Genomic DNA, 24381 nt, shown 5'->3' with positions numbered 1-24381 from the left:
ACTGTCGCTGACTCCCGAGGCAAAGGTCATGGTGGAAATATCTGTCCCCGGATTTTAGAAGGTTATTACCTTATCCTCACTAAGCAGCCTTGATATTCCGAACTTCCGAATACATAGTACATATAACCTCGAGAAGCGAGCGTTATAGCAGCCGTTAATGCCACCATTCGTATGCTACATCGCCCACAACAATTTCTCATAACACAATTATTCGTTCGGGTTTTTTTTTTCACTGCGTTGTATATCTACCGGCATGTTCACACCTATACCAGACGCTCTGACCGCTTTTAGTAAGTCTGATAGCCATCCTTTGGACATTTCTTGCGGCAAAGTTAATTACTGTAGAAAACGGTGAATTTTTAATTGTGCTTGATGACGAGTCAAGGGAGAACGAAGGCGACCTGATAATCGCAGCTGAGCACGCCACTACAGAGAAGATGGCTTTTCTTGTTCGCTACTCTAGCGGTTACGTCTGCGCCCCATTAACCAATGCGCGGGCAGACGAGTTGGAGCTCCCGCTGATGGTTGCGAAGAATAATGACCGGCACGGAACGGCTTACACCATCACGGTGGATTTCCGGGAAGGAACTACAACCGGAATTTCGGCACATGATCGAGGATTGACTTGTAGAAAACTGGCTGACTCCAGCGCTACTTCTAACGACTTCATGAAGCCGGGACATGTTGTGCCTCTACGAGCTGTTGATGGAGGTGTGCTGAAGAGACGAGGTCACACCGAGGCGGCTGTGGGTATGTGATGACTAGAGTTATTGTGATGAAGCAAGGTTATACTAATTTTCTCGTTTTAGATCTATGCAAATTGACTGGATTAGCACCTGTTGGAGTTATCTGCGAGATAGTGAAAGATGATGATGGTTTAATGGCCCGGAGGGACGATTGTCTTGCATTCGGAAAGAAAGAGGGAATTGCAGTAATCACCATCGACGCATTGGCCGAATATATTCAAAGCCGGTCATCATGATGAGAACACTACCGTTTCTCCGGGCAATAGATGGTGGGAATTTCATAAAAGCGCTTTGGTACATCATTTCGGGCATGCAAGTGCTACTTGAATATTATGTGATATCTTCAGTTCTTATTGATGCATTCACCGTTCTCGAATTGAAGTATGCTGGAATCAAAGAGGCAGCAGCTCCATGTGACAAGAGTATTCCTAGAGTACTTCATATATGTGCCATGCCTCCCTATCGCGTCGACACGCTTGTTCGGATTCCGAATTTGTAAACTCTGAAAACCATATCCCAGATTATTGCGATCACACATATTGTCATTTGGTGATAAAACGTATTTAGGCAATTACAGTCAAATAGTACCCTGTCACTCACTAGACGATTTGTGGGAAGTATTGCCAGACCGATAGCGCCAACCGATAAACACGACGTTGTCGTGACCTAAAGCAGAATGGCTTGTTGCGTCAATAGTGCGTAAGTGTATATTATCAGTCTTCGATCATTTTTCCTTATCGTCAATCTCATAATATGCTGCAGCTGTTGTAGTAGAGTTTGACTTTGTTACTATTGTTGACAAAATTGCTTTTCTTCACACAGAAAGTTCTCATTTGGTCGGATGTGGTTGGCTTTCGATAGATGGATTAACTAATTACCGTGCATATATGATCACGATGTGACCAATGACGATCCGAATCGGTATTAATTTCGTTGATTTTGGATAGTCATTAACTTATGTGACCAAATACTCGTCATGTACTAGGTTGTCGACATATAGTCACTCTATGACTCGACATTCATCAATTATGAGTAGCTATAGACCCATATTTGGTCATGACATACAAACCGTCACGTTATGACAATACCTGTCGTGATATAATACTCCGAGCGAGCGAGACCACATACATATGACGGGATGTGGAAAATCAAGCCCCGAGTCAACTCTAATTCATCGTTCGCATAGGCGATTCCTAGGTGTCCGAAACCTAATCAGGTTGCTGTTTGTTGACATACGGTAGCTTCATTCATCCCGAGTAACTGAATCCCACCTTTGTGGCCTTGACATACAAACTGTCACATTGTGTCCTAAATGCACCTACTGATGATGACTTCTAGAGAGATTGCTTTAACCCGATTACTGCCAGATATGAATGCCGCCTCTGTGACCAATAGCAGAAAGTAGTCGGCACCCGGACACCCTCTACTCAAAACAATCTGGTCCGGACCTCACCTGAGCCGCGCGTTTATGAATAACCGTAAACACAGTGGCATCTTTTTACTGTATCTAGTGTGCCATTTGCCCAAAAACTAGCGGGGATAAAATCAGCTTACTCTTGGCTCCCATCTATACGATGACAAGAGCCCTCATTATCATGTGTCCCCATAATCATGCCAATAGCGAAACATGAGGTCCGTTTGAATCCATAATGCCCTGAAATATTGTACTGCATGTAGTAAGGGATGGGTTGCTTCATAACCGGGCATGGTAAATGGATTTGTTTAATAACGCAGAGACGCAGAGACTAATGCTTAGTCGAAGTTTAATCTATTGGTCAGATGTAAGTTTGCAGGAAGTGTCCACACCGCAGTATCGAAATTTCATTGTGCGATAATGATGGTGCCAAAAACGCCGGAACCCTAAGCCTGAAGGCTTTAGAGCCCAAACCCTGGAACTCGCTACCCTAGCCCACCCGGATGGTCGAGGGCGACATGTCAAGCAAGTCATACCAGAAATAACTGTCAACACTAACTGTCCGCAATAAGGTAATCACTCAACAAGTGAAAGTTAAAATAAAGTTGACGAATTAAAGACAGCTTCTATATCAACTAGTACAGTGTTTGCTGCGTTTAATTGTTCAACGGAAGCCATTCGCTCATCGCCAGTGCGTGTTCATTACTGGATTAAGCACTGATGCCGCGTCGTACATTCTTGTGCAGCTGCGCAAGTTCTGTGTTATGCCACTACTACTATATGGTTTGAGCTTTCGACACCGTCCCATCCGGAAGTAAGCGTGTCCGGAAATTCGGCGTTAACCAGTCCGCTCTACATTCAAATACTGCCATCTACCACCAACCCGCTTGCAATATTTATATCCTCAACCATCTACACTCAAACTTTCGAGTCAATTGCTACCACCCAATAAACAATGAGCATCTGTACCAAGAAGTTCCTCCTCAACAGTGGGTTCTACATGCCTGCCGTCGGCCTCGGCACCTGGCAAGGTCACGTTGGCTCCAAAGCCTCCACCGAAATGCGCGACACAATTATCTACGCTCTTCAGAAGGGTTACCGACACATTGACACAGCTGCCGTCTATGGTGTCGAGGAGATCGTCGGCGAGGCGATTCGGATGTCCGGAGTACCTAGATCAGAGATCTTTCTTGTCACCAAATTGCATTCTACTCACCACGCTCATGTCGAAGAGGCCTTCCTTGAATCTATGAAGAGGCTTAATTGCGAATACATTGATTTATATTTGATGCACTGGCCACAGTCACTTACGCTCGATGGCAAGCCTACCAAGACGCCCACTCCGCCAGAGACATGGTTGTCGATGGAAGCTTTAAAGCTGAAGTACCCGGATCAGGTGCGCAGCTTAGGAGTTTCCAACTTTTCCGAAAAGACGATGGATGAATTGCTAAAGATCGCCACTATTGTTCCCGCCACAAATCAGGTCGAGGTTCATCCGATGTTACCCCAGCATGATCTTGTCAAGTATATGAACGAGAAGGGAATCCTTACCACTTGCTATTCACCTCTAGGTCAATACGTTCCCGCAATCTTGCAGAATCCACACGTACTTGAGCTAGCCAGGAAACACAACGTTACGGCCGCTCAAATTGTCTTGGCGTGGGAAGTTAGCAGAGATCTAGTCGTCATCCCCAAGAGTACCAATCTCGAGCGTATTATGCAGAACATCACATATCCGGACCTTGCTCCTGAGGATATCGCCTTTTTGAACGATTTTTACAAGGCACCTGGAATGCATCGACGACTGTGTCAGATCAACGGCGGTACTCCGACCGGTCATGATATCGTAATGGGTTGGACTTACGAGGAATTGGGATGGGAGCCTTACACTGTGGAATGAATGGTGAAATACATAGTCATGGGAATTGTCTGGGCTTATCGTATTCAAACATTGTATTAGAGTATCGAAACATATTTGTGACATTCGACTGAATGCCAAATCAAGCGACAGTTGTATAGGAAGTGGACAGAGCAATCACCAGCGACTACACATGCACCTGCGGCCCGCAGGTGAACAACATGCTGAAAGCAATTGATAGGCATAAGTGAATGCTGTCTGTTCGTCCCACTCACTTATCCTAGGAGACAATCAGATTATTGGGTCGCTACAAATTCTTACAGATTAGTGACTAGCACCATTGCTGACATCTAGAGTGATCGTACTTGCTGAGGCATAGCATATAGTTCGGACAAGTAGATAGAATATGGAAGATAGTCTTTCGAAAGATGGACTTTCGTAGTCGGGTGTGAAGTTGCCAATGTTTAGGAAATAATTCGAGCAGGATCGTCATGGACTGGTGAAGTTGGCCCACGTCAGGAAGAAAATTATCTCTGCCCGACGGTCAGGGTGAAAATGATATAAATAATAACAAAGTACACAAATATTGCAATTTAAATTGAGGATATGTACGTGACGTAGCGTTCTATGACTCCATCTGTTCAGCTTCACTATCCTCATCTTCGTCCTCGGAATCATCATAGTCAGTGTCTTCATCAAAGCCGCTATCTTCCTCCTCATCTGACCCTTGCTGTGTTCCATTAACCTCACTATCCTCGATCCTTTTCCTCAGCGCATCGAAAGGATCAACAATAACCTCATACCCCTCCTTCTCAAATGTTTCCTTCATACTAGCAATCTTCACCGGATTGCATGCAATAAACACATGCCCCCTCTTAACATTGAAAATTGGCAGCAAAAACTCTTTCAACGCATGCCTCATATCATCAGCGTCGACCTTCCGCACACTCGTTAAAAACTTCTGATTTGCATTCTCGCCGAGTCCTTTCAACACTTCTTGCAAGAACTTACGGGACGCCGCCGCGTAGTAATTGTTATCCGCTTCCGCGATTGCCGAGACGATGATACTGATCGCGCTGTCGATGAGGAGTGGCTCAAAATCTGCAGCACCGGATGCGTAAGATTCCACAATTTCTTTGGCCCTTTGGATTGCAATTGGAGCATCCGCTGCACGGTAGACTCTGAATCCAGTATTTCCACCTTCGATAAATCGTACCACGCTTGCGCCGTACGCAAGACCGTTACCTCTTATTCCGCGCCAAAACGGGCCCTCCACTGCCTCGAGGTATGCTGCAGCAACAGCGAGAGCTGGGATATCGGGATGCTTGAAGTCAGTAGGACCATTTGTCAACAACGTCGCGTAGGACGATTCAGTGGATGGTACTGGGAGAAGGTAAACCTTGCCGCCCAATTGTGCGCCTTCTTCATTCTGGTTGAGATAAGACCTGGAAACATCCACAAGGGACGTTGCAGCTGGATGGACGGATGCGCTGGTCAAAAATGTGTTCCAGTTGGATACAGGCTTTTCCAGCTGCTTCACATCTGCGGAGATAACAATGCGAATATTCTCTGGCGTGAATAAAATGCTACGCAATTGCTCCAGTTTCGCAATCAACGGTTTAGGATCTACTTTGACATCCTTGCTTAGCTGTACTAGCAAACTTTCCATCTCAAGCTCATCAAGTGATCGTCGGGCAGATCGATTCGTAAGTAGTAATCGCTTAGCCGCAGAGCTGACAATATACGGCCCGCTTCGCTTGGACTCGGATAGTCCCAAGAGCGCTTTCTCAATGACAATTTGCAGTCTCTGAGAATCGAATTTGCTGTCCCAGATCAGGCGCTTAAACCATTCAACAGCCTTGCCGTACTTATCAGGGACAACCTGTAACTCAAAAGAGACCATTTCTTCAAATTCGCCGTCAAACCCAATGTAGTAGTTGTTGGCAATTGTATCCTTCTTCAACTCTTTAACGACTTGCTCGTAATCCAGAATAGTGCCGTCATCTAGGACTATTGGCGTTGCGTAGAAATTGCTGAGGAGGATGAAGAGATAGGGAAGGAGATCCAGTGGAATCACCGCTGAAGAGAGGAGTAGACTAATGCTGACAAAGCTAGACTTTACGTGCTCGAAGTGCACGTAGAGAGGTAGTTCCTTCGCGGAATCCCTATCGAGAATATCCTGAACTTCAGATTTCGGACTATGAAACTTCGGTCAGATTTTCGCAGCGAAAGTAAACAGCATATAATGAACGCAACTCACTCTGAACCGTTCAAGGCAAGACCAGCCTTCGCAGTAACAGGCCTAATAAAATTGACCTTAGCTGGATCAGGAGCCGGAAATGTGGACAGTGATTCGTCGGGGATCTTCTTCTCGTTCTCTTCCTGTGCAAGTTTCAGTCGCCTGGCAAGTTTCTCAAGACCATCTCTACCCAGTTCCTCCCGCCGGCTCTTCAATCTAAGGTTTGCATCTTTCCGAAGCTTCTTAGCCAGCGCTGCAGACGGCTTTGCCAGCACAGCAACGTGTGGATCATGGAGCAGCCATTTCTGAATAAGGTTTTCCCACTGCTGAACACCATATTTCGATATCGTCTCAAACTCAGATAAATGTTTCGCTTCCTCCAGCGATTCGCCGTTCAACTTTCCATACAAGAAATCCTCAATCACTAGATTGGCTAGGGTGCTCGAATACCGCTCCGCCTGGAGCACATACTGTAGTCTTTCGCGCTCGATCACGTCACGCATCTGCTGGAGGTCGAATTCCGACTTCTCGATGTGCTCACGTAGAATTTCGAAAACTTTCGTTTCAACGTTTAGTAGTTGTTCCGTTGGCACGCTGTTCTTGTCAATATTACTGGGCTCATACAACAATGGAAGGGAGAAGCTTACTTGTGCAGCCAGATATTCAGACCTGTCTCAATGAAATCGTCCGTATAAGTTTCTAACTCAGTACTTAGAGGATTCTCAATCTCAACTATCTTCCTACGCAGAAGTGAAACGTCACTATCAGTCAAATACATTAGCAAGCAATGCAATGCCGTGTTAGTGAGGAAATCCAGATTTGGAGGACCCAGGAATGACAATAGGACGTGCCCCGAGCTTTCGTCTTTGTCTGGGAATTCGATGGTGTCAATCACTGTTTTCGGAAGGCGAGGTGTAGGTGGGGAGTCCACGAATGGACTACATAACATTAGACTGTTGTGGGCAAGTACGTCATAGTAGACTTACCGCTTATTAGCCTTCTCGGGAAGCGCTGGCAGTTCCTCGTCGAACTTGCCAACCGTTTCAAGCAATTCGTCCTTATCCACAGTTCCCACTATAATCAGACACAAGTTATCAGGCCGATACTGGGCGTGATAAAAGTCTCTGATCCGATCAGCTGTTAAAACTCGAAGCGCACCCATCAGACCGCCAGTCTCACTCGAGTAGCCACTTTTTTCTGGGTACATGATTTTCTTGGAGCGGAAAGTCGCGATCGTCTCCGCTTCGTTTTCTACACCCTGCATTTCAGAGAAGACAACGCCTTTCTCATTACCTTCGCCATCGACGTGGTAGACCTGTATATCAACTTTAGTATCAGAATTTAGGGCCCACCAAGATAACGCACCTCAGTGTAGCAAGCACTATCCGTTAATGTTGGATTAATCAAGTGGTCTAAATACACTGGAAGCAATAGCCTGAACCCTTCCCATCCAGCAGTCGAAAGAGTGTACACAGTCGAGTCAGTTGCGGTCCATGCGTTCGTATTCGAAAATGCGCGATTGCCCAGAGTATCCAACAGCCCTTTATACGGGTATTTCTTTGATCCCATAAATATCAAGTGCTCCTAGACAAATTTAGTTAATGTTCATCCTATCAGAAACTCGCAATCACGCTGAAGGGACAGACCAATGTATGTGGACATCCACTGTCGTCTTCGATCTCAGTCGCTACAGAGAAGTACCCTTCGACTATCGGCCGTTCTTGCCCAATTAGAACAATTTGGAGTCCGGTACGAGTTGAGCGCCATTTATATATTTCAGAAGGACAGTAATTTGGCTTGAACGAGGTCACGAGCTTGAAATATGACATGCTGGCTAGAGAGAGTCGAACTAGTTGTCGATGCGTTGTTGAAGTAGCGCTGATTCGGACAAAATTCACCAAATATACGGGTTGACGCAACAACGTTGTTGATGATCGAGATATATATATAGCTTTAGTGACTGTATGTGGACAATTTTTATATATCTTACAACTTCAACGTAACAGAAGTTGCTGGAATATGACTTGGCTCGGATGTCAATCTCTTTTACTGTAGAGCGTCGCAAATCATGCAGCCCTTCACCGGCGAAAGCGTCGGGGGTTGGGGAGGGCAGGGAATGACGCTTTCGTATTGACTACTCGATGTTCTGCTAGCAATTATATCGTCACCTATTGCTACCACCTACATCTGCCCCCAATTCCTCAATTGCGCTTGTTTCCCCAGTGGAGAGTCAATAGTCACAAGAAGCGCGAGTTAGTATCATTGCGCCAGAATAAGCACATCCACTACACCACAGTTTAACCCACCCGCCCGGCAATTGGGAACTTGCCGTAACTTTTAAGTTTACTGCCGCTGCTTGGCCTTCACTGGGAGAGGAATAATATCACAACGCAGTAACAATAATAATTGTTCGCAATCCTCCTATTGGGCCACGCGCGCTGACTTGTATAATATTTAGGTATTATGCTTTTATTCAGTTTATTCGGCTAATATTATGCACATGATCAGCTAACGCCTGTCAGATGCCAAGGACGGGCGAAATGCCCCGGTGGGACGACAGGATCCTGAACGACAGTCCGCCGTCGTCCGCGAACGCCGAAGACCAGTTGCAAACGGCAATCAATGAGATAAAAACCCATGTGCAGAATGCGGCAACGATGCACAACAATGTACTGGGAAGACTCGCGAATGAAATACAGTATCTTACCGAGACTGTGCGAGCCGAAAGGGCTGAGTATGTCGAGAATGTTGCCAGCGTGAACGAGAAGTTCGACGATTTGCAGAGCCAGATCACTGAGATGAACGATGAATTGAAGAATATTAGACGAGATTTCTTCCAGGAAGCCGAGATGATACGTCAGCAGATGCGTCTGGACCAAACAAGTTTGATGGAGGTGCTACAACACCGTACGTCCGGCGGTCGAGGCATAGCAGACATTCAGCGCGACGTGGATGTCATCAACGAGGCATCGCGTAGAGTATTAGATCAAGTCTCACAATTACGGGACATGCCTGCTGTCTCGATAACGTTACCCATCACCGGATCCACCGGATCTCCACAGCGCCGACAGCAACCTTCTCAAGTTCCTCAGATTCCAAACGGTTCAATTCCCCAATTACAAAGACCTGCAACAGTCCCGCAGCTTCCCAGCAACAGCGGCCCATCCGACCTCCATACTTCCGGCAACGCGATGCAACTCCACCAAGTTGCACCAGTCCAAGCTACCATCGTACAGCGGCCACCACCAGTTGTGCCACGTCCACAAGCCCCGCCGCAGAGCAGGGGCGAGCCAGGCAGACTGATGTACGTTATGGCAATTAACGTCCGAAGTGTGAAAGACATGTGGATAGAGTACGCAAATGGCATAAACGGCGGGCCATCCATCCGCCAGCTCGAGAACCAGCATGGCACAGCATGGCGGGGAGGTGCGCGATCGGCTCAGAGTAGAAAATTCCAGCGACAAAGAGCTGTTTATGATGCAATTGAGCGTGGCATTGAGATGGGAAAGTCCGCCGACGAGTGCTGCCAGGAACTCGAACAGCTTCGCGCGCGACCAGATGGAAAATGGCATTCGCTCACGTGGCTTTTACATAATATTCCGAGCAATATGTTTGAACAATAATGGACGTAGTTCTCGACTACTGTATTGGTGGTTAATCATCTTGGATAAAATTTTTATGCAGCAAATTGTACATTTGTTTTATTATATGTTTTGATGAATATTGTAATGGTAGAGTAGGAAACGAACTATAGATGTGGGGTGGGTTATTGTACGATATTGTTTGTATTTATATGTTATATAATAGGTACGCCGTGAGATTTCAACTTTATCCTTCTGCGAGCCGGGTTTACAGTATCAGACGTGGCAACATTGTAGCTGTTGTTACATTCTCAGACGTGGTTGATTATCAGAGAAGCACAAGTCTCCTTATCTTATACACCGATATACGTATCAGCGATCCAGACCAGCACCCTGTGATGACATATTCAGAAACAACAATACGGGCAAAATAATGACAGAAAAATTAAAATATACAGACGTCGTAGCACCGACTAGAAGTATCCCGAGTGAGATGAAGCAAGTGATAATAAACAAACGGCAGTACATCATAGCAAACATACCATCCCATCCATAGTCAATAATTCAGATAATATACATCAATGCGATACTCTACATCGACATTCTGCTTTCAGAGCAATTACTCAAAACTTACATATCATAACCCTTAAATGAAAAATATATCCCGCTTTCTCATACTACTATGCACGCTGATCGTGTGACGACGGTGGCCCTGTCGACGGCGCATACGGCGGCCAATGTGATATCATCGGCTGCGAGGTGGTTGACGGGGGAGGACCTCGAGACGACGAATAGCTCGGATTGTATCCGCTGCTACTATATACAGGAGTAGTAGTTGTCAATGTCGAGTTCTGATAGCGGCCCTTCTTCGCGGCTGATGGAATGAAGAGTTCGTATCCACGCTGCGTGTCCCGAGTATATCCGTCTTCAACAATAACCCCTGGCGGCAGCACGGCATTGTTCATCTGCACTGTTCCAGCTAAGTGCGGTGCTCCACCACGGGGTTGATCATAGTACGTTGTCGCAGGAGGTCGTCCGTAGCTCGACGGCTGAGGAGGTAGCGGTTGTTGATACCGATATTCTTCATATCTTGGACCAGTTGTGGGAAGAGGTGGCGGAGGGTGGTCCGCTGGAGAGTAAGGTACGTGTCTCGGGGGGTCATACGGATTCGGCTCTCGTACTCTGTACTCAGGCGACGGCCTTCTTTTTGACCGATCATCCTCTGTCTCCCAATCTCGTTTCCGCTTCAAATCATCGGGCTGGTAACCATCATCGCGAGGAAGAGGAGGAGGAGCATATACCCTATATCCATCCTCACGTCTCATGTAATCATCCTCATATCTGGGTACGGGAGGTGTTTGACTTATCGGCGGAGTAACATGCGCCCGCTCTTCGACCTTGAGCGCTGGTATAGAGAACTTTGGAAACGCACCTGCGAGGACTTTATTGCGCAGGTCGATAAGTTTCTGGCATTCGGCCACAGGATCGAATGGATACGGAGCTCCAGCATTAGCACTTGACGACGACAAGATAGCTTCCGTAGACATAGTTGAAGATAATCGACGGATAACTATGCGATGATTTGCGACGAATGACGACACACCAGTAATCTGCAGCAATCGAAAAACTCGGGCTCGTGCAATCGGACGCGTCGCGAATACGGAGTATCCGTCAAAGCTGCTCCGCTCCACCACAATAACGCAAAACTCCCAAATCCCGAGCGTGAAGGGCCCCACGCGGTAAAATTTGAGTTTGCTTCTCGATCGCAAAACTCAAAAATGACCCTAAGGGAACAGAGAGAACAGGACGAGAGCGCGCCTACTCAAATATGCGGTACACACCTTCCTCTAAACTTCTTTTCCTCTGTACAGCGCTGTACTTTCAAGCTCTCATATCTCGTTCAGCTTGTGTAGTAATATGACTGCAACTACGACTGAGGACGAGAAAATCGTCTTTTTTTTCGACATTGACAACTGTGAGGAACACGACTTTCGCCGCGTAACCAGAGCGTCCTCAGTGCTAACTCATGATCAGGCCTCTATCCCAGATCTTACAAGATCCATGATATAATGGCGAAGCTCATTGACGATTACTTCATGGAAAAGCTTGATTTGGACTTCGAAGAAGCTCGGATTTTGCATCAGCAGTATTACAAAGTTAGTTAAGCGATGTATTCTTAGGATTATTGTGCTTATTGACTATTGATATAGGACTATGGACTTGCTATAGAAGGATTAGGTATGTGCCTTACAGTAGTAAGTCGTCTTTCGCCACACGCTAATTCTTGCTACCGCAGTTCGTCATCATGAGATCGGTTAGTTCTTATGTCTTTTGTGTTCTTAATGAGCTTGGTTGTCAGTAACGCTCATTAGATCCCATTGAATATAATAGTAAGGTCGACGACGCCTTGCCAATCGCAGATATTTTAAAGCCAGGTGCGCCCGGTGTAGTAATGATATTAAAAAGATCTGTAGCTGATTGACACAGATCCCGAGTTGCATAAGTTTCTACGGGCCATAGATAGATCTAAAGTGAAGCTATGGCTTTTCACTAACGCCTATAAGACTCACGCGTCGTATGTCCACGTTTTTGCTGTGTCTCTGTGAGGACACATATTAATGGCTTAATAGACGCGTGATCAAGGCATTGGACATAGAAGATCAATTTGATGGTTCGGTCTTCATTCCATCTCTTAGTGGCAAGTCGAGACCTAACATTCCTACCCGCAGGCGTGACCTTCTGCGACTACAGTGAACCTATTCTGATTTGCAAGCCCAAACCAGAAATGTTCGAGCGAGGTACGTGCACTCCACGATCTAGTTCAACGCGTCGTATATCTAATGACTACTCTTAGCCATGAGAGACGCCGGCGTCACATCTAAGGATAAATGCTACTTTGTTGACGACAGCTTCGGTATGCCATGTAGTTCATAATCTCTTCTTACCCAGAAATACTCATAATTTAAATTAGTGAACATCAAGGGGGCGATGCAATTTGGATGGAAAGTCACGATCCAGTATCTTGACCCGTTGGACGCGACGCCGCCTAACCTCGCTGGCCACTACGAGATTCGGAAGTTTGACGAAATCAAGAAAATCGTTCCTAATATTTTTCTTAATTAAGATTTGGAATGGATGTTATAGAAGGGCCGATAGACTTGTATTAATGTGCCAACTTTTTGTTCGCTTCTGCATCAGTATAGATTAGGTTGATATCTGTCAAAAACCAATTTACAATAAAAGTTAGCTTGTCATTCCAGAGTAGTAAGGTGATCTCGGTAAATATTGATAAACAAATTACTTTAGTAAACACAAATCGAAATAAACCTTTTTGATTCCTTCTTGAATACAACAAATACATAGTACATAGAAGAAAACATAATCCCACACATGATATGTAATGTATATCTACACAACCTTTTACTCCTTCGTCTTCTGGGTACCTCTGAGAAGACCAGTTCTTCTGGCGGCAATGAGACCGGCCTTCTGTCCAGGAACAGCACCTCTGCTGATGGTGGAGGCCTTACCGATGTGCTGGTGGTTACCACCACCATGAGGATGGTCGACGGGGTTCATTGCCACACCTCTAGTCTTGGGCCATGAGTTTCGCTTGACCTTGTATTTGTGGTAGGCACGACCAGCCTTGAGCAATGGCTTGTCAACACGGCCGCCACCAGCAACGACACCAATAACTCCACGAGCCTGAGACGAAACAACCTTCTTGGCACCAGAGGGGAGCTTCAAGCGGGTCTTACCCTCATCGGGGTTGTGTCCGATAACAATAACGTAACCGCCAGATGTTCTAGCGAGAGCACCTCGGTCACCAACCTTCTCCTCGACGTTGCTGACAATAGTACCCTCGGGGACGGATCCGAGAGGAAGGACGTTGCCCACACTTAAAGCGGCCTTCTTGCCGGCGTAGATGAACTGGCCGGTGTAAATGCCCTCGTTGGCGATGAAAGTCTCTTCTCTAAGGCGGTACTTGTACGGGTCGCGGAAAACAACCTTAGCCAGCGGAGCACCTCGACCAGGGTCGTGGATGATCTGCTTCACAACTCCGCGAATGTAACCATGACGCTCGGTAAAGTCGAGAGTTCGCAATTTAGCAGCTCCCTTTCGGAGGCGGGTGTGGGAGGTAAAGATCGAGCCCGCACCTTTTCGCTGATTACGGATAACACGACCTGCAGAATAAAAACGTATTAAAATAGACCTTCTATTAACGGAATCATCAGCATACCCATTGTAGATGTCTATGGACCGTTGACAAATATTAATGTAGTTGAGGTTGTCACTACCGTCTACAATGCGCTGGGAGGAAATCTGACCTCAAGCATGTCCGTCCTTGGTGATGTCGGTGCTGCTGTCGGTTTGCGCCAATAAATTAGCAGTCACAGTCACCCCAAATATAGGGTTACACTTTAGGGCTACCGAACAATACGCATAATCACAACACATTCGCTGGGAGCCTAACCCTACATAGTTCCAGTTAAGGCCTCGCATTTGGCTGAAGGATATGTTCAAAAATTATGCTATTGTTGTTCAGCGTGGATCAGCACAGATCCCCGGGAAAGTAAATGGCTAGAGTTCTTGTAGCACCAGTAATATTTTCTTTTCCGTTGCTCGTTAACATCGAGGAGGATCCAGTAATGGTGGCCGCTGAGTAGTCGGAAACTTATCACGGCAAAGATGTTACACAACAAGCGGATGGTAATCGAGCGGATATCGATGTGGTTTCCGGGGTCGTGTCAGACTGCGGGTTAGGGGACTCTGCCCTATTCTGGCTCAGGCTTTTGCCGCTGGAAACAGGAATCGCAACCCTATGAAGGTATTATAAACAAAACGGTTCAGGTCTTTAGACATGCTTTTATTTTCTGAACTATGACAATGTACCGCTGTCGTTGGTCATGGTCGACGGCTTAACTTGTAAACGAATTCCTCTCGATCTGAAATACATTAATCAACTAGTTGACAATTAGATACCAGCTATATAGGACCGTAATCTAGAAGCGAGGCACTGCCAGTTGCACTATTACTTCTTTACAGCGCCTAAATGTCGGTACACGCTCGCTAGAGTGATCAAAATGACATCAATATTGAAGTACGAACACATCGTCCAATGTTGTGTGATGATAACCAAGCCTTCCATTAAATTTAAGGGACTTCTTTAATAAAATTTAAGGGAATTTTTTAATTTAGTAATCTGATTCGAAGACTTGATTAGACTATGTACAGTACCGTGATGATGATGTCGAGGATTCGCTTCAGTTGACTCTGGAGACGTGGTTGGGACTGGTCGCGCCGCGCAGTCAACGGCACCCAAGGAACAAAAGTTGCCCATTAAACATCGTATTCAATATTGGGGGGGCAAATTCAGAATTACTTCCAGGAAAAATGGCGATAAATGCGGTGAGGCATTGATATATGCTATGTAGGTATATGCCATAATTTTATTATTGCGTAGTTGTGAGAGCACGTGTAGTAAATCAGAGCCATCGCGAACAAATCTGCTGTTTTGTATCACTCCCGACTGACTGTGCATAACGCCACCCGCGTCCAGACCACCACCACCACCACCATCGATATATACACATATCTATATATATTCGCAATGTCCTCTCGTGTGTATTCGTCCATCACCTCGCGGTCCATCCCTACGTTCACCCATTGCAGGTCATGCCGGTCGACTTCCAAACTAGCCCACTCCCGACGGCATCTCGCAACCCCCGCGTATTCGTCCATTGCCTCTGTCCGTCGCATTGGCCTTGGCTTTTTTCGCTACTTGGTCGCTCCAGTTGTGTCTCTCAGTATCGGTTACGCCACAGGTCTTTATATCATGTCCGCAGCAGCAGTCGCAGAGGCGCCCGTCGTAGACGACTTTGTCTACGATGCCCAAATCGATGCTGCAATCGATGCATTGCCGCTCGTCCTCTCACTCAGATCAGATCCGCGATTTACAGAGTCACGTCCACATGCAGCGGCGCCGGACCATCTCAAGAAACAGATGCTTACCGCGGGAGTTCTCGCCGGTCCAGGCAGACTTGCAGTCCCTCCTATCGTTTGGACCGATTCTGAAGCGAACGAAATGGTCTCTATTGTTCACTTGGGCAGGAATTTGTGCGGCCATCCGGGTATTATTCATGGCGGGCTTCTTGCGACGTAAGTTCCGGCAATCTAATTGCTATCAATCGACGCTAACAGACACCAGGTTATTAGACGAGGGCCTCTGCCGCTGTGCCTTCCTCGCGTTACCTTCTAATGTCGGCGTCACCGCGAATCTCAACCTAAACTACCGTTCCCCAGCGTTCGCCGACAGATTATATGTCATGCGTGCTAACGTGACCAAAGTCGACGGTCGCAAGGCGTGGGTTAAGGGCCACTTTGAGACCATCCCAGAAGAGGGCGAGCCTGCTATTGTCGTGGAGGGGGAGATTCTCGTCGTCGAGCCAAAATGGGCAAAATCGTTACCAAAGGTCGTGGATGCCACAGCGTAGGCGGGGCATGCAACACACATAGCATGGATAAAGTCTTTGAATTAGATAGAAGTTTTATAGTGGGAATTTTGGCGCATTTAGGATTGAGTATTATAATATTATATAGAAGTAATGTACAGCAAGTAATATTACAATTACACACATAAAGAGCAAATCCGAAATCATAAACTTTTATAAAACCTCAATCATATGCAAATGCTCAACCCACGCATGCACAATTAAAGACCAGAATTTACTCATTATCTGATCCCGATAACAAGTCCTTGTAGTCATCCGCTGACGCAAATATCGGTAGATCTTTGAGTTTCCGTCGGCGTTTACTTTTGCTCTTGCTGTCACCAGTGGGATCGTTTCCGCTGTCAATTTTCCTCTTTGATTTCGACTTTGTCGGTTGCTGCGAGAACATGTCTTCGTTCTCGGCATTTTCCGAGGCGAATATCTCTGCAAGCTCTGCCTCATCATCGTCAATCTCGTTATCACCCTCCATATCGTCATCACTATCCGCGAACGCGGCAATATTGTAATCCTCGTCATCATCTTCGTCTACTTCATCGTCACTTATGTCTGCAGCATCATCGCCCTCGGAGTCGTCGTCATGAAAATCAAACGCCTTAGCCATATCCTCATCGCTGTCACCGCTCTCATCCGCTCCCTCAAGTTCTTTCCGACTCCTCACCATTGCCTCCCAAATCTCATCCTCAACTAACTCCTCTCCACCCTCATCAACATCATCCCCAATCTCTAAACTACTGCCCTCGTCCCCACTCTCCTTTTCTTCCTTCTTGACACCTTTCGGGTTCAGCCCTTTGCTGACAAAATACTTTGCGAAGAACTGCTCATCAGGTGCACGCCTCTCCTTACCATCCTCCACCAGGACCCTCTTCCAGTCGACGCTATTCGCAGACGGCACAATCTGCCGTGCAGCCTTTGTCGACAGCAACAACACATTCTTACTAGCATACGCACTGCTCCCTGACATCGGCTGCATGATACTTCCCGCACCACCTGTCTTGCCAGGCTTAGCTTTCGGCGACTTGTACACGAACCGATCCAGGAAATGCATGAGCGTATGCAGTGCGAGATCCGGTCTTGACTTTGGATCCTTGTGCGCGAGATAGTGTGTTGCAAAGTGCGTGATAGTGGGGTGGTAGTGTCGAGTAAGGGGGAGTAATTCCCAGAGACACGCCGCGGATGCGTTGGCCTGTGTGGGATCGTGTGTCTTGCCGTCGTATTCGGGGCCAGCGACAGGTTTGGATAATGTCGATGGTTCCCGTTTCACGTCGTCATCTTCGTCGTCGTCAGGTACGTCTTTGAACTCTTCGTTATCGGAGTCACCAGTGTCTGGTGGATCTGTGACCAGACTTCGGATATATGGAGCTGCTTTCTCCACCTACAAATATAAATTAGACGGATTTACTTCGCGCCGTAGAAGCGCACTTGCATACCTCGCTTAACAGATAGATAACGCCAGCGCAAAATCCCACGTTCTGGGTCTCTGTAGCAATCTGCATCATCCTCTTCGCAAACGCCTTCACACGCTCAGCATTAATATCGTTCTTTACCGCTCTAAACACTAAATTCAAATACAACGCCTGCTTCGATGACGTAATAACGCGCGGATCGAGTAAACTCTCATACAGCGTCCTGTAGAACCTGTCCGACTGCACCTGATTCGCCGACGAAATCTGATACAAAAGCATGAGTGCCTGTACACGTGTATTGAAGTTTCCTGATCTGGCGACATGGTAGATGACACTCAGATGCGATTTGAACACATCGTCGTCCAGAAATGAGTACGGAAACGCACGATTGAGACCGGTTAAGAGAGCAGAAATGAGTCGCATGTTCGCTTCTTCTTGGGCTTCCCGAGATAATTGCGGCTTTTGCCCTGACAGCGGTATTGCTTTTGGTGATGCTTGCTGTGGCCTCTTGCTACTTTTCCATCGACCTTTCTTTTTGATTTTTTTCTCCGCCATAGCTTCGTCTATTGTGTTCTTAGACGCGGCCATTAGGCGCTCGAACAATGTAAAGTAGATCTCGATCAAAGTATTGGCGAGGTCTTGATCTCTATTTGTGACGATCGTCTGGTTGAGTGTGATCATGGAATAATACCGGGCGTGGTAATCTGAGTTTGGTCGAAACACGAGTTCTGAGACCGCGTTGACAATAACCCGTTTCATAGCTGGATGCGCTTGCTCGAGAGCCAGAATAAGATGGGATGCCTTGGATGCTGTTCGCCTATCTGCATCACCGAGCTTGTTAACACCGAGCCGTAAAAGATTAACTTCCTGTTCGGGCTTATCGCGCATAAGGTCCATGATATCGGTGAGAATGCTCGTCCGAACATGAACTACTGCGTCATGGCTAAGCATCTCCAAAAGCTGGACGAATGAGAAGTAAAACTGCTTGAGCCAATCTTCAAATGCCAAGAGTACCATCCATTGCCTTGCGAGCTTAACCGTCTTGCTGTCGATATTGCTGTCCCTGTGGAAAGCGACGGCCATGAGAAGCGAAAGTGATTTCAAGTTTTGGTGGGTAAACCAGACGAGCTTACGGTCTGGTAGCACATTGCCGTTTGAGAACAAGTCTTTCAGCGCTTCGACTGCCTGTAGTGCCGCTGTACGATTCTTCTTTTTCGCTAGTGCTAGCAGACCGGTAAGTGACCGCGTCGAATGAAGAGGTGACTCCTGAATGAGCAAAGTTAATGCTGAAATTCGATCCGACAGAGTACCCGCGTTCATAATTTCCGAAAAGAACTGTTTTTGCGACGAAGAAGTGTTCGCTGTCGCCACATAGTTTTCCGTCTCGGATTCTAGGAGTGATGTCGCATGCTTCAACAAATTCGCCTTATCGTCACTCGAAAGCTCCTTCTCTTCGTAATCTGGTAGTGAATCCAGTATATCCACTGCGTGCCATATTGGTTGAGGTTGGATCAGCAACGGCAGTGTTTTCGCAACTGATCCGCCGTTCGCTTTCTTGTGCCCGTGATTTTGTCGTCTTTTATGTGTATCATTTCGGTGTTGCTGGTTCTTAAAACCCCCACCGCCTCGTTGCCCTTTACTAACGCCGTCTTTTGCAGACATGCTGACTATACAAGGACTCTCCAAGTCGAATAAAGTCGCACACTAACTCCAAGAGATCAACGGGACAGTCGTTGGTGGTTGGCCGTTGGTGGTGATGCAGTTGGTGGCTGGATATTTTTTCACGATTTTTGCTAGTAATTATTGAAGTTAGTAGGGCTAGCGACAATGCTATACAGATGAGTGACCTGCACGTGACTATTGTGAACGAGCTGTGAGTTGTAGTCGGTGTCGCCGCCGCTGGGTACTGGTCGGCGGTGATCAGTCTTTAGTAATTAATGTGCACATAACTTAATTTTAGTTTACGTTATATTTTTAGTTTATTGTTAGTATTCATATACGGGACCGGGAACTTTTATAGAGTGCTGAAACTCATGATGGTGAGTGTTAACAGTATTACGCGTGCAAAGCACTGGTTGAAAAATAGGAACACTGTTCCCGGCGTAAATACGACAAAACTTAGGGTAGTCACTAGATATACTGTACTGACAAATCAATCAGAAAAAATTAAGGAATCGCTGAATTTAAAGTAAGTAAAATGAAGCCCATTTCAGTTAACCAACGATTCTCAGTTCAGTTGACATTTTCCTGAGCTGAGTAAGATTATAATAGTACTGTGCGCGATCAGGAGTTCCTGATCATTAAATTCCAGTGAGGACCACGAGAGGTATCAGGTATGTACGCATCCGATGTTTGGTTGTTTTGTCTAACTGCGACCTTTGTTGCCCAGGGTTCGAAGACTTCTCTTACGCCTTCGGCATAAATTCCCCAGCTGAGAAACGGCGCCAGACGTGTTGCTTGCCCACCAATAGCGGCCCTTTAATGATTAATAGAATATGTATGATCAACAGTATTCCACCCAGCAGTCGGCTCGCCATTCACCATCCGAAGACAGTTTGGCCATGCATCACAAACCATTCCAGCGTACGGCCGTGCAAAACAGAATATGTCACTTACCATCTGCCAATTTAGCACAGTTGCGGCCATACCAAGAAGAAAGCACAGTTCCCTGTCCGATCAACATCAGTTAAGCTTCTTTGGGCCCACTTAGTACTGCATTAGGAGACTACGCTGGAATCGTGGGTGTCGCAACTTTTTTTTGGATTCCATTCGTTTCTCAATGAAAGAATATTATTGATATAAAATTATAACTTAAAATCCACCACCACAATTCCATTCTGTACTGCAGCGCAGAATGAAATGTGATCTGAAATATTCCCTCCTTTGGTATAATCGCATATTCGAAGACGTAGCAAGGCAAAATGACAATTTTCAGATGCTCACAACTGCCGCAGCTCGATCAGTCTTTGCGCTAATAGCCGACAGTAGACAACACGACAGGCAAAAAAAAGATAAAAAAATAAATGTAATTGCAGCACCTACGATTCCAGCGTGGTCTCCCACCGCAGTACTAAGTAGGCCCAAAGAAGCTTAACTGGTGTTGATCGGACGGGGAACTGTGCTTTCTTCTTGGTATGGCCGCAACTGAGAATAACGATTTTCACGTCGATGTCAAGCCGGCGATCAAAGCTGACTAATAGATGACATCAATTGATCAGCATATGGGTTGAACAACGGCTGTTTGCTCAGTACAGCTTGAATAGGCGACTGTTTCGTTACGAGCAACTTTCGTTCCAGCTCTTATATTCTACAATATATATAATCGCCTGCGAACTTTTGGCGCCATGTTGTAATCGAGCCTTTTGCCTGGTTTCCCAGATTTCCGGGGCCTGGGGATTTTCATTGCCGAAAAAGGTTTCGCATTTAATGTGGATACTGCAGTAGGGCTGTGTCGGATGCAGATATCCGCCTAATTTGACCCAATCCGGCATCCGTCGGTTATAATAAATACTAGCCAAATTAGGTTAGACAATTTACTTTCATAGTTTAGCGCCAAAGATGCTTTATTGGGGAACCAAAATTTCTCTGGCTGCTAGGGACTATCTCGCCATTCCCTCATCTGAGGTATCGGTCGAGAGGATGTTCAACTCCGGCCGAGATCTGCTTGGGATACGCCGATATTCCATGAAGGCGGAGACCACGGGGATGCTCATGCTCATGGTCGATAGATATAAAAACAATATGTGACGATTGTAGTCTCCGTTACCCGGGAGAGAGTGTGTATGCGTTTGTTATATTGCGTCTCTCGTTACTTTGTGGTTGTGTTTTACGATCCGTTGACAAGAGTGTCTAGTTTCATTTAATTTAATTTAATTTAATTTAATTTAATTTAATTTAATTTCATTTCTTTTCTTTTCTTTTCTTTCAGATCTTAATTTTAGCTGAGTTAAAACCGCACAATCTTTAAGTACCTACGGGGCTTACCGGAGTCCTGACAATTCCGAGGAATTTAATCCATTTAAATCTAGAATACGAACCTCGAAATTCCATAGATAACGCATTCGAACAGTGCGACATAATAAATCATTGCAGAAATCTAAGAGTTTCGAGAATATACACTTCTCAGCTACATTACAGTGAACCTTGGACCTGACCTTGAATACTCCACATCGATCTTTCCTAATTAAGAAATTATCCGCCTTATCCAAGTATTTTGGACTTGGCGGATATTTATTCGACATCCCCATCCGCTATCTTAAAATGCGGCGGATATTTATTCGGCGCGGATAATTTGACTGATAATATCCGCCATCCGTCAACAGCCCTAATACTACTCGTTCACAAAAGCTCGAGTTTGCTGCATTTGCCGATGTCGACATGGTTTTTGTAAGCTCCAAGTTTTGCCTATCCAGTATACCCCATAAGTTGCTCATTACAACTTATTGATGTGAGCTTGTTATCGATGCTAGAAACACATTGACACAATCCGTACGCTGTTCGAATCTGCGATTTCTTTTTGATTGAAAAAGCCGATGTATTAGCAACTACATGAGCTGAAAACCAATTGCACATGTAAACTCTCTGTTTATGACTGCTGCAATGTATGCAAGCTTAGTCATCACCTTGAAGTGCATGTATGTGGGTAACTAAAAGTTGTTTTCAGTTGCGGCCATACCAAGAAGAAAACACAGTTCCCCGTCCGATCAACACCAGTTAAGCTTCTTTGGGCCTACTTAGTACTGCGGTGGGAGACCACGCTGGAATCGTAGGTGCTGCAATTATATTTTTTTATACTTTGGCAATTTAATTATTATATTTATAATGTTGCCATACTGGGAGCCATTCCCAGGCTCAGATCAAATAATGCCAAGTATGAACACCAAGCTCTTCGTTCAGTGCGATAAGTGGTGTTATTAGTGACACACGGCAAACTCCGAGGAAAAAATCTGCTGCCGTGGCATTGACTGCTGGAGCCGCGAGCAAATGAGCTAAGAATACTGGTAGAACGACCGCCATCGACTACAGGAATGCGCAGATAAAGTGGACGAAGAAGATGTTTAGGGAGTCTCACATCCTGTCCACAAAGAGTACGCATGCCTGACGTCAGGCGAGCGAGGTTGGCTGAGATTCGTGGGGTTGGGTAATCGCCCTACGACTCGCGTCTATAATTCAAATTCATTCAAAAGAAGTGGGCTTAAAGCTGAAATTCATGTACTAGGTGCGATTAGGTCTCTCCTAATATCAGTAATATCATCCGGTTATCCGAGGAGAAACTGCCCGGCTCACCTGGAGTCATGAACATCAACCCAACATCGAATCGAATTGCTGATAATGGTATCATACCCAATGAAATGCCACCTACCCAGCGCTCGATCTACTAGTTCAGTTCAACGCAATAACAAAAATTGCCTGCATAATTTGGCATTCGCCCGCTTCTGATTTGACATTTCGATCAGCGGGAACGCATCCGTCTCGATGACACGATCCCTGAGAAATTACCGATGAGCACCTGACTCGCTAGTTTTCATACGCACTCATTACTTAAGTACTTCAGAGTCTGACTGGATTGCTCTGTACATTTATATGAACCAGAGTGCAATTTTTAATTCTGGATGTGGCATTTTTGACCTGCAATTCCACAAAATAGCGAGCCTATAGAAGTAATGGTTTCATTTGTATGTGCCAATTATCTGAGAGGATGATTCTAGCGTAGTAACACCACCAGGACCTATCATAGACAGAACTTCAAAATCGTAAATAAATTAAATGGTAGCGGTATGTACAAACTGTTCCTAAACAAACATTCATGCTTCTATTCTATTATTTATCGAATCGTTTCGTCTGTACAAAGCGTTAGAGACATGCACAATTATTAATACCAATATAAATCTTACCATTTCAAATCCAGCGTTGCTGTAGCCACCTGTTAACTGTCAGTGGCCTCTCTTTACAGCGTCACCCCAAGTGCACTTACATTTCACATAGAATTGTTCATTGTGAGGGGAACAGTCCAAAATATTCTAGTAACATGTCAGCAGTTACTCGACTGACGAAATTCCTAGATTCGAGACACGGTACCTTATAACATCCGATTTTCTTGCCAATAAAATCAAGCGCACTAATTATCTTGATTCCCAGTTTCTTTCCCTGCTCAGACTTGGCAACAGCAATATCCTCAATATGGCCCACTAATCCGCACTCATGGATACTACATAATACCGTTAGGAACGTATTCCATCAGGCAATTATCAATGAATAAGATCATACAATTTGCGCTCGACCAACAGTGTGCCAACACCAACAACGTTGCCGGTCGCAATCTTCTCGATAATAACAACGAAGTACTCTCCTTGCCGAGCACGCATATATTCAAATTGTTCATTGAAGCGCTTTTCGCTAATATCACCGACTGTCGTAAGATCCTTCAAAACTTCTAACACGCCGGCTTTATAATCTGAAAGCTGCAGTGGTCGGAGAACATAATCGGGCCTGAGCTTGCTCGAGATATCCGGGCAAACGAACGAGAGGGGAAATAACGGTCCGTTCGGGTCAGTCATCATGTATGGCATTTATTGTATGTAATAGATCGAGTACGAGCAACTGAAGTCTATTTACGTCCTATTCTGACGAC

The 24381-nt window shown here is 45.8% G+C and overlaps 10 protein-coding genes across 10 annotated transcripts; 5 read left to right on the top strand and 5 right to left on the bottom strand.

Moving 5' to 3' along the window:
• The first annotated feature begins 9 nt into the window (after window positions 1–9).
• Window positions 10–1172, top strand: V1508DRAFT_421446 (3,4-dihydroxy-2-butanone 4-phosphate synthase). The gene is made up of 3 exons (XM_066940882.1): window positions 10–290; window positions 346–750; window positions 810–1172. The coding sequence occupies exons 1-3, from the start codon at window positions 254–256 to the stop codon at window positions 980–982; spliced, it is 615 nt and encodes a 204-aa protein (XP_066794547.1). The 5' UTR covers window positions 10–253; the 3' UTR covers window positions 983–1172.
• Window positions 1173–2712: 1540 nt separating this feature from the next.
• Window positions 2713–4351, top strand: V1508DRAFT_200376 (NADP-dependent oxidoreductase domain-containing protein). Its single transcript, XM_066936199.1, has one exon. The coding sequence runs from the start codon at window positions 3116–3118 to the stop codon at window positions 4058–4060; it is 945 nt and encodes a 314-aa protein (XP_066794546.1). The 5' UTR covers window positions 2713–3115; the 3' UTR covers window positions 4061–4351.
• A 208-nt stretch (window positions 4352–4559) lies between these two features.
• Window positions 4560–8511, bottom strand: V1508DRAFT_421440 (Metalloenzyme, LuxS/M16 peptidase-like protein). The gene is made up of 6 exons (XM_066940881.1): window positions 7904–8511; window positions 7623–7841; window positions 7244–7572; window positions 6905–7195; window positions 6279–6851; window positions 4560–6216 (listed from the first exon to the last, which is right to left on the bottom strand). The coding sequence occupies exons 1-6, from the start codon at window positions 8084–8086 to the stop codon at window positions 4644–4646; spliced, it is 3168 nt and encodes a 1055-aa protein (XP_066794545.1). The 5' UTR covers window positions 8087–8511; the 3' UTR covers window positions 4560–4643.
• Window positions 8434–10227, top strand: V1508DRAFT_421439 (transcriptional activator of glycolytic enzymes-domain-containing protein). Its single transcript, XM_066940880.1, has one exon. It carries the CDS (start codon window positions 8780–8782, stop codon window positions 9878–9880), a length of 1101 nt encoding a protein of 366 aa, XP_066794544.1. The 5' UTR covers window positions 8434–8779; the 3' UTR covers window positions 9881–10227.
• V1508DRAFT_200307 (uncharacterized protein) lies at window positions 10200–11848 on the bottom strand. Its single transcript, XM_066936198.1, has one exon. It carries the CDS (start codon window positions 11383–11385, stop codon window positions 10519–10521), a length of 867 nt encoding a protein of 288 aa, XP_066794543.1. The 5' UTR covers window positions 11386–11848; the 3' UTR covers window positions 10200–10518.
• Window positions 11756–12961, top strand: V1508DRAFT_398781 (HAD-like domain-containing protein; the record flags this gene model as incomplete). Its single annotated transcript, XM_066938221.1, has 10 exons — window positions 11756–11813; window positions 11873–11994; window positions 12049–12076; window positions 12135–12152; window positions 12211–12273; window positions 12326–12413; window positions 12469–12509; window positions 12568–12636; window positions 12693–12752; window positions 12810–12961. The coding sequence occupies 10 exons, from the start codon at window positions 11756–11758 to the stop codon at window positions 12959–12961; spliced, it is 699 nt and encodes a 232-aa protein (XP_066794542.1).
• A 24-nt stretch (window positions 12962–12985) lies between these two features.
• Window positions 12986–14171, bottom strand: V1508DRAFT_463060 (60S ribosomal protein uL2). The gene is made up of 2 exons (XM_066942859.1): window positions 14076–14171; window positions 12986–14019 (listed from the first exon to the last, which is right to left on the bottom strand). The coding sequence occupies exons 1-2, from the start codon at window positions 14077–14079 to the stop codon at window positions 13259–13261; spliced, it is 765 nt and encodes a 254-aa protein (XP_066794541.1). The 5' UTR covers window positions 14080–14171; the 3' UTR covers window positions 12986–13258.
• Window positions 14172–15671: 1500 nt separating this feature from the next.
• On the top strand, window positions 15672–16329 carry V1508DRAFT_405417 (HotDog domain-containing protein; the record flags this gene model as incomplete). The annotated part of the gene is made up of 2 exons (XM_066938693.1): window positions 15672–15994; window positions 16044–16329. 2 exons carry the CDS (start codon window positions 15672–15674, stop codon window positions 16327–16329), a joined length of 609 nt encoding a protein of 202 aa, XP_066794540.1.
• A 77-nt stretch (window positions 16330–16406) lies between these two features.
• V1508DRAFT_463058 (CBF/Mak21 family-domain-containing protein) lies at window positions 16407–19533 on the bottom strand. Its single transcript, XM_066942858.1, has 2 exons — window positions 17775–19533; window positions 16407–17719 (listed from the first exon to the last, which is right to left on the bottom strand). The coding sequence occupies exons 1-2, from the start codon at window positions 19410–19412 to the stop codon at window positions 16562–16564; spliced, it is 2796 nt and encodes a 931-aa protein (XP_066794539.1). The 5' UTR covers window positions 19413–19533; the 3' UTR covers window positions 16407–16561.
• A 3811-nt stretch (window positions 19534–23344) lies between these two features.
• V1508DRAFT_421420 (acyl-CoA N-acyltransferase) lies at window positions 23345–24373 on the bottom strand. The gene is made up of 5 exons (XM_066940879.1): window positions 24018–24373; window positions 23829–23958; window positions 23725–23770; window positions 23645–23673; window positions 23345–23591 (listed from the first exon to the last, which is right to left on the bottom strand). The coding sequence occupies exons 1-5, from the start codon at window positions 24317–24319 to the stop codon at window positions 23571–23573; spliced, it is 528 nt and encodes a 175-aa protein (XP_066794538.1). The 5' UTR covers window positions 24320–24373; the 3' UTR covers window positions 23345–23570.
• Between the last annotated feature and the right edge of the window lie 8 nt (window positions 24374–24381).

Source organism: Lipomyces doorenjongii (genome assembly GCF_038497915.1).
Source record: "Lipomyces doorenjongii strain NRRL Y-27504 unplaced genomic scaffold V1508scaffold_43, whole genome shotgun sequence".
Lineage (NCBI taxonomy): Eukaryota > Fungi > Ascomycota > Lipomycetes > Lipomycetales > Lipomycetaceae > Lipomyces > Lipomyces doorenjongii.
The sequence above is the reverse complement of the archived record's forward strand: the minus strand, read 5'-3'. Positions and strand labels throughout refer to the sequence as shown.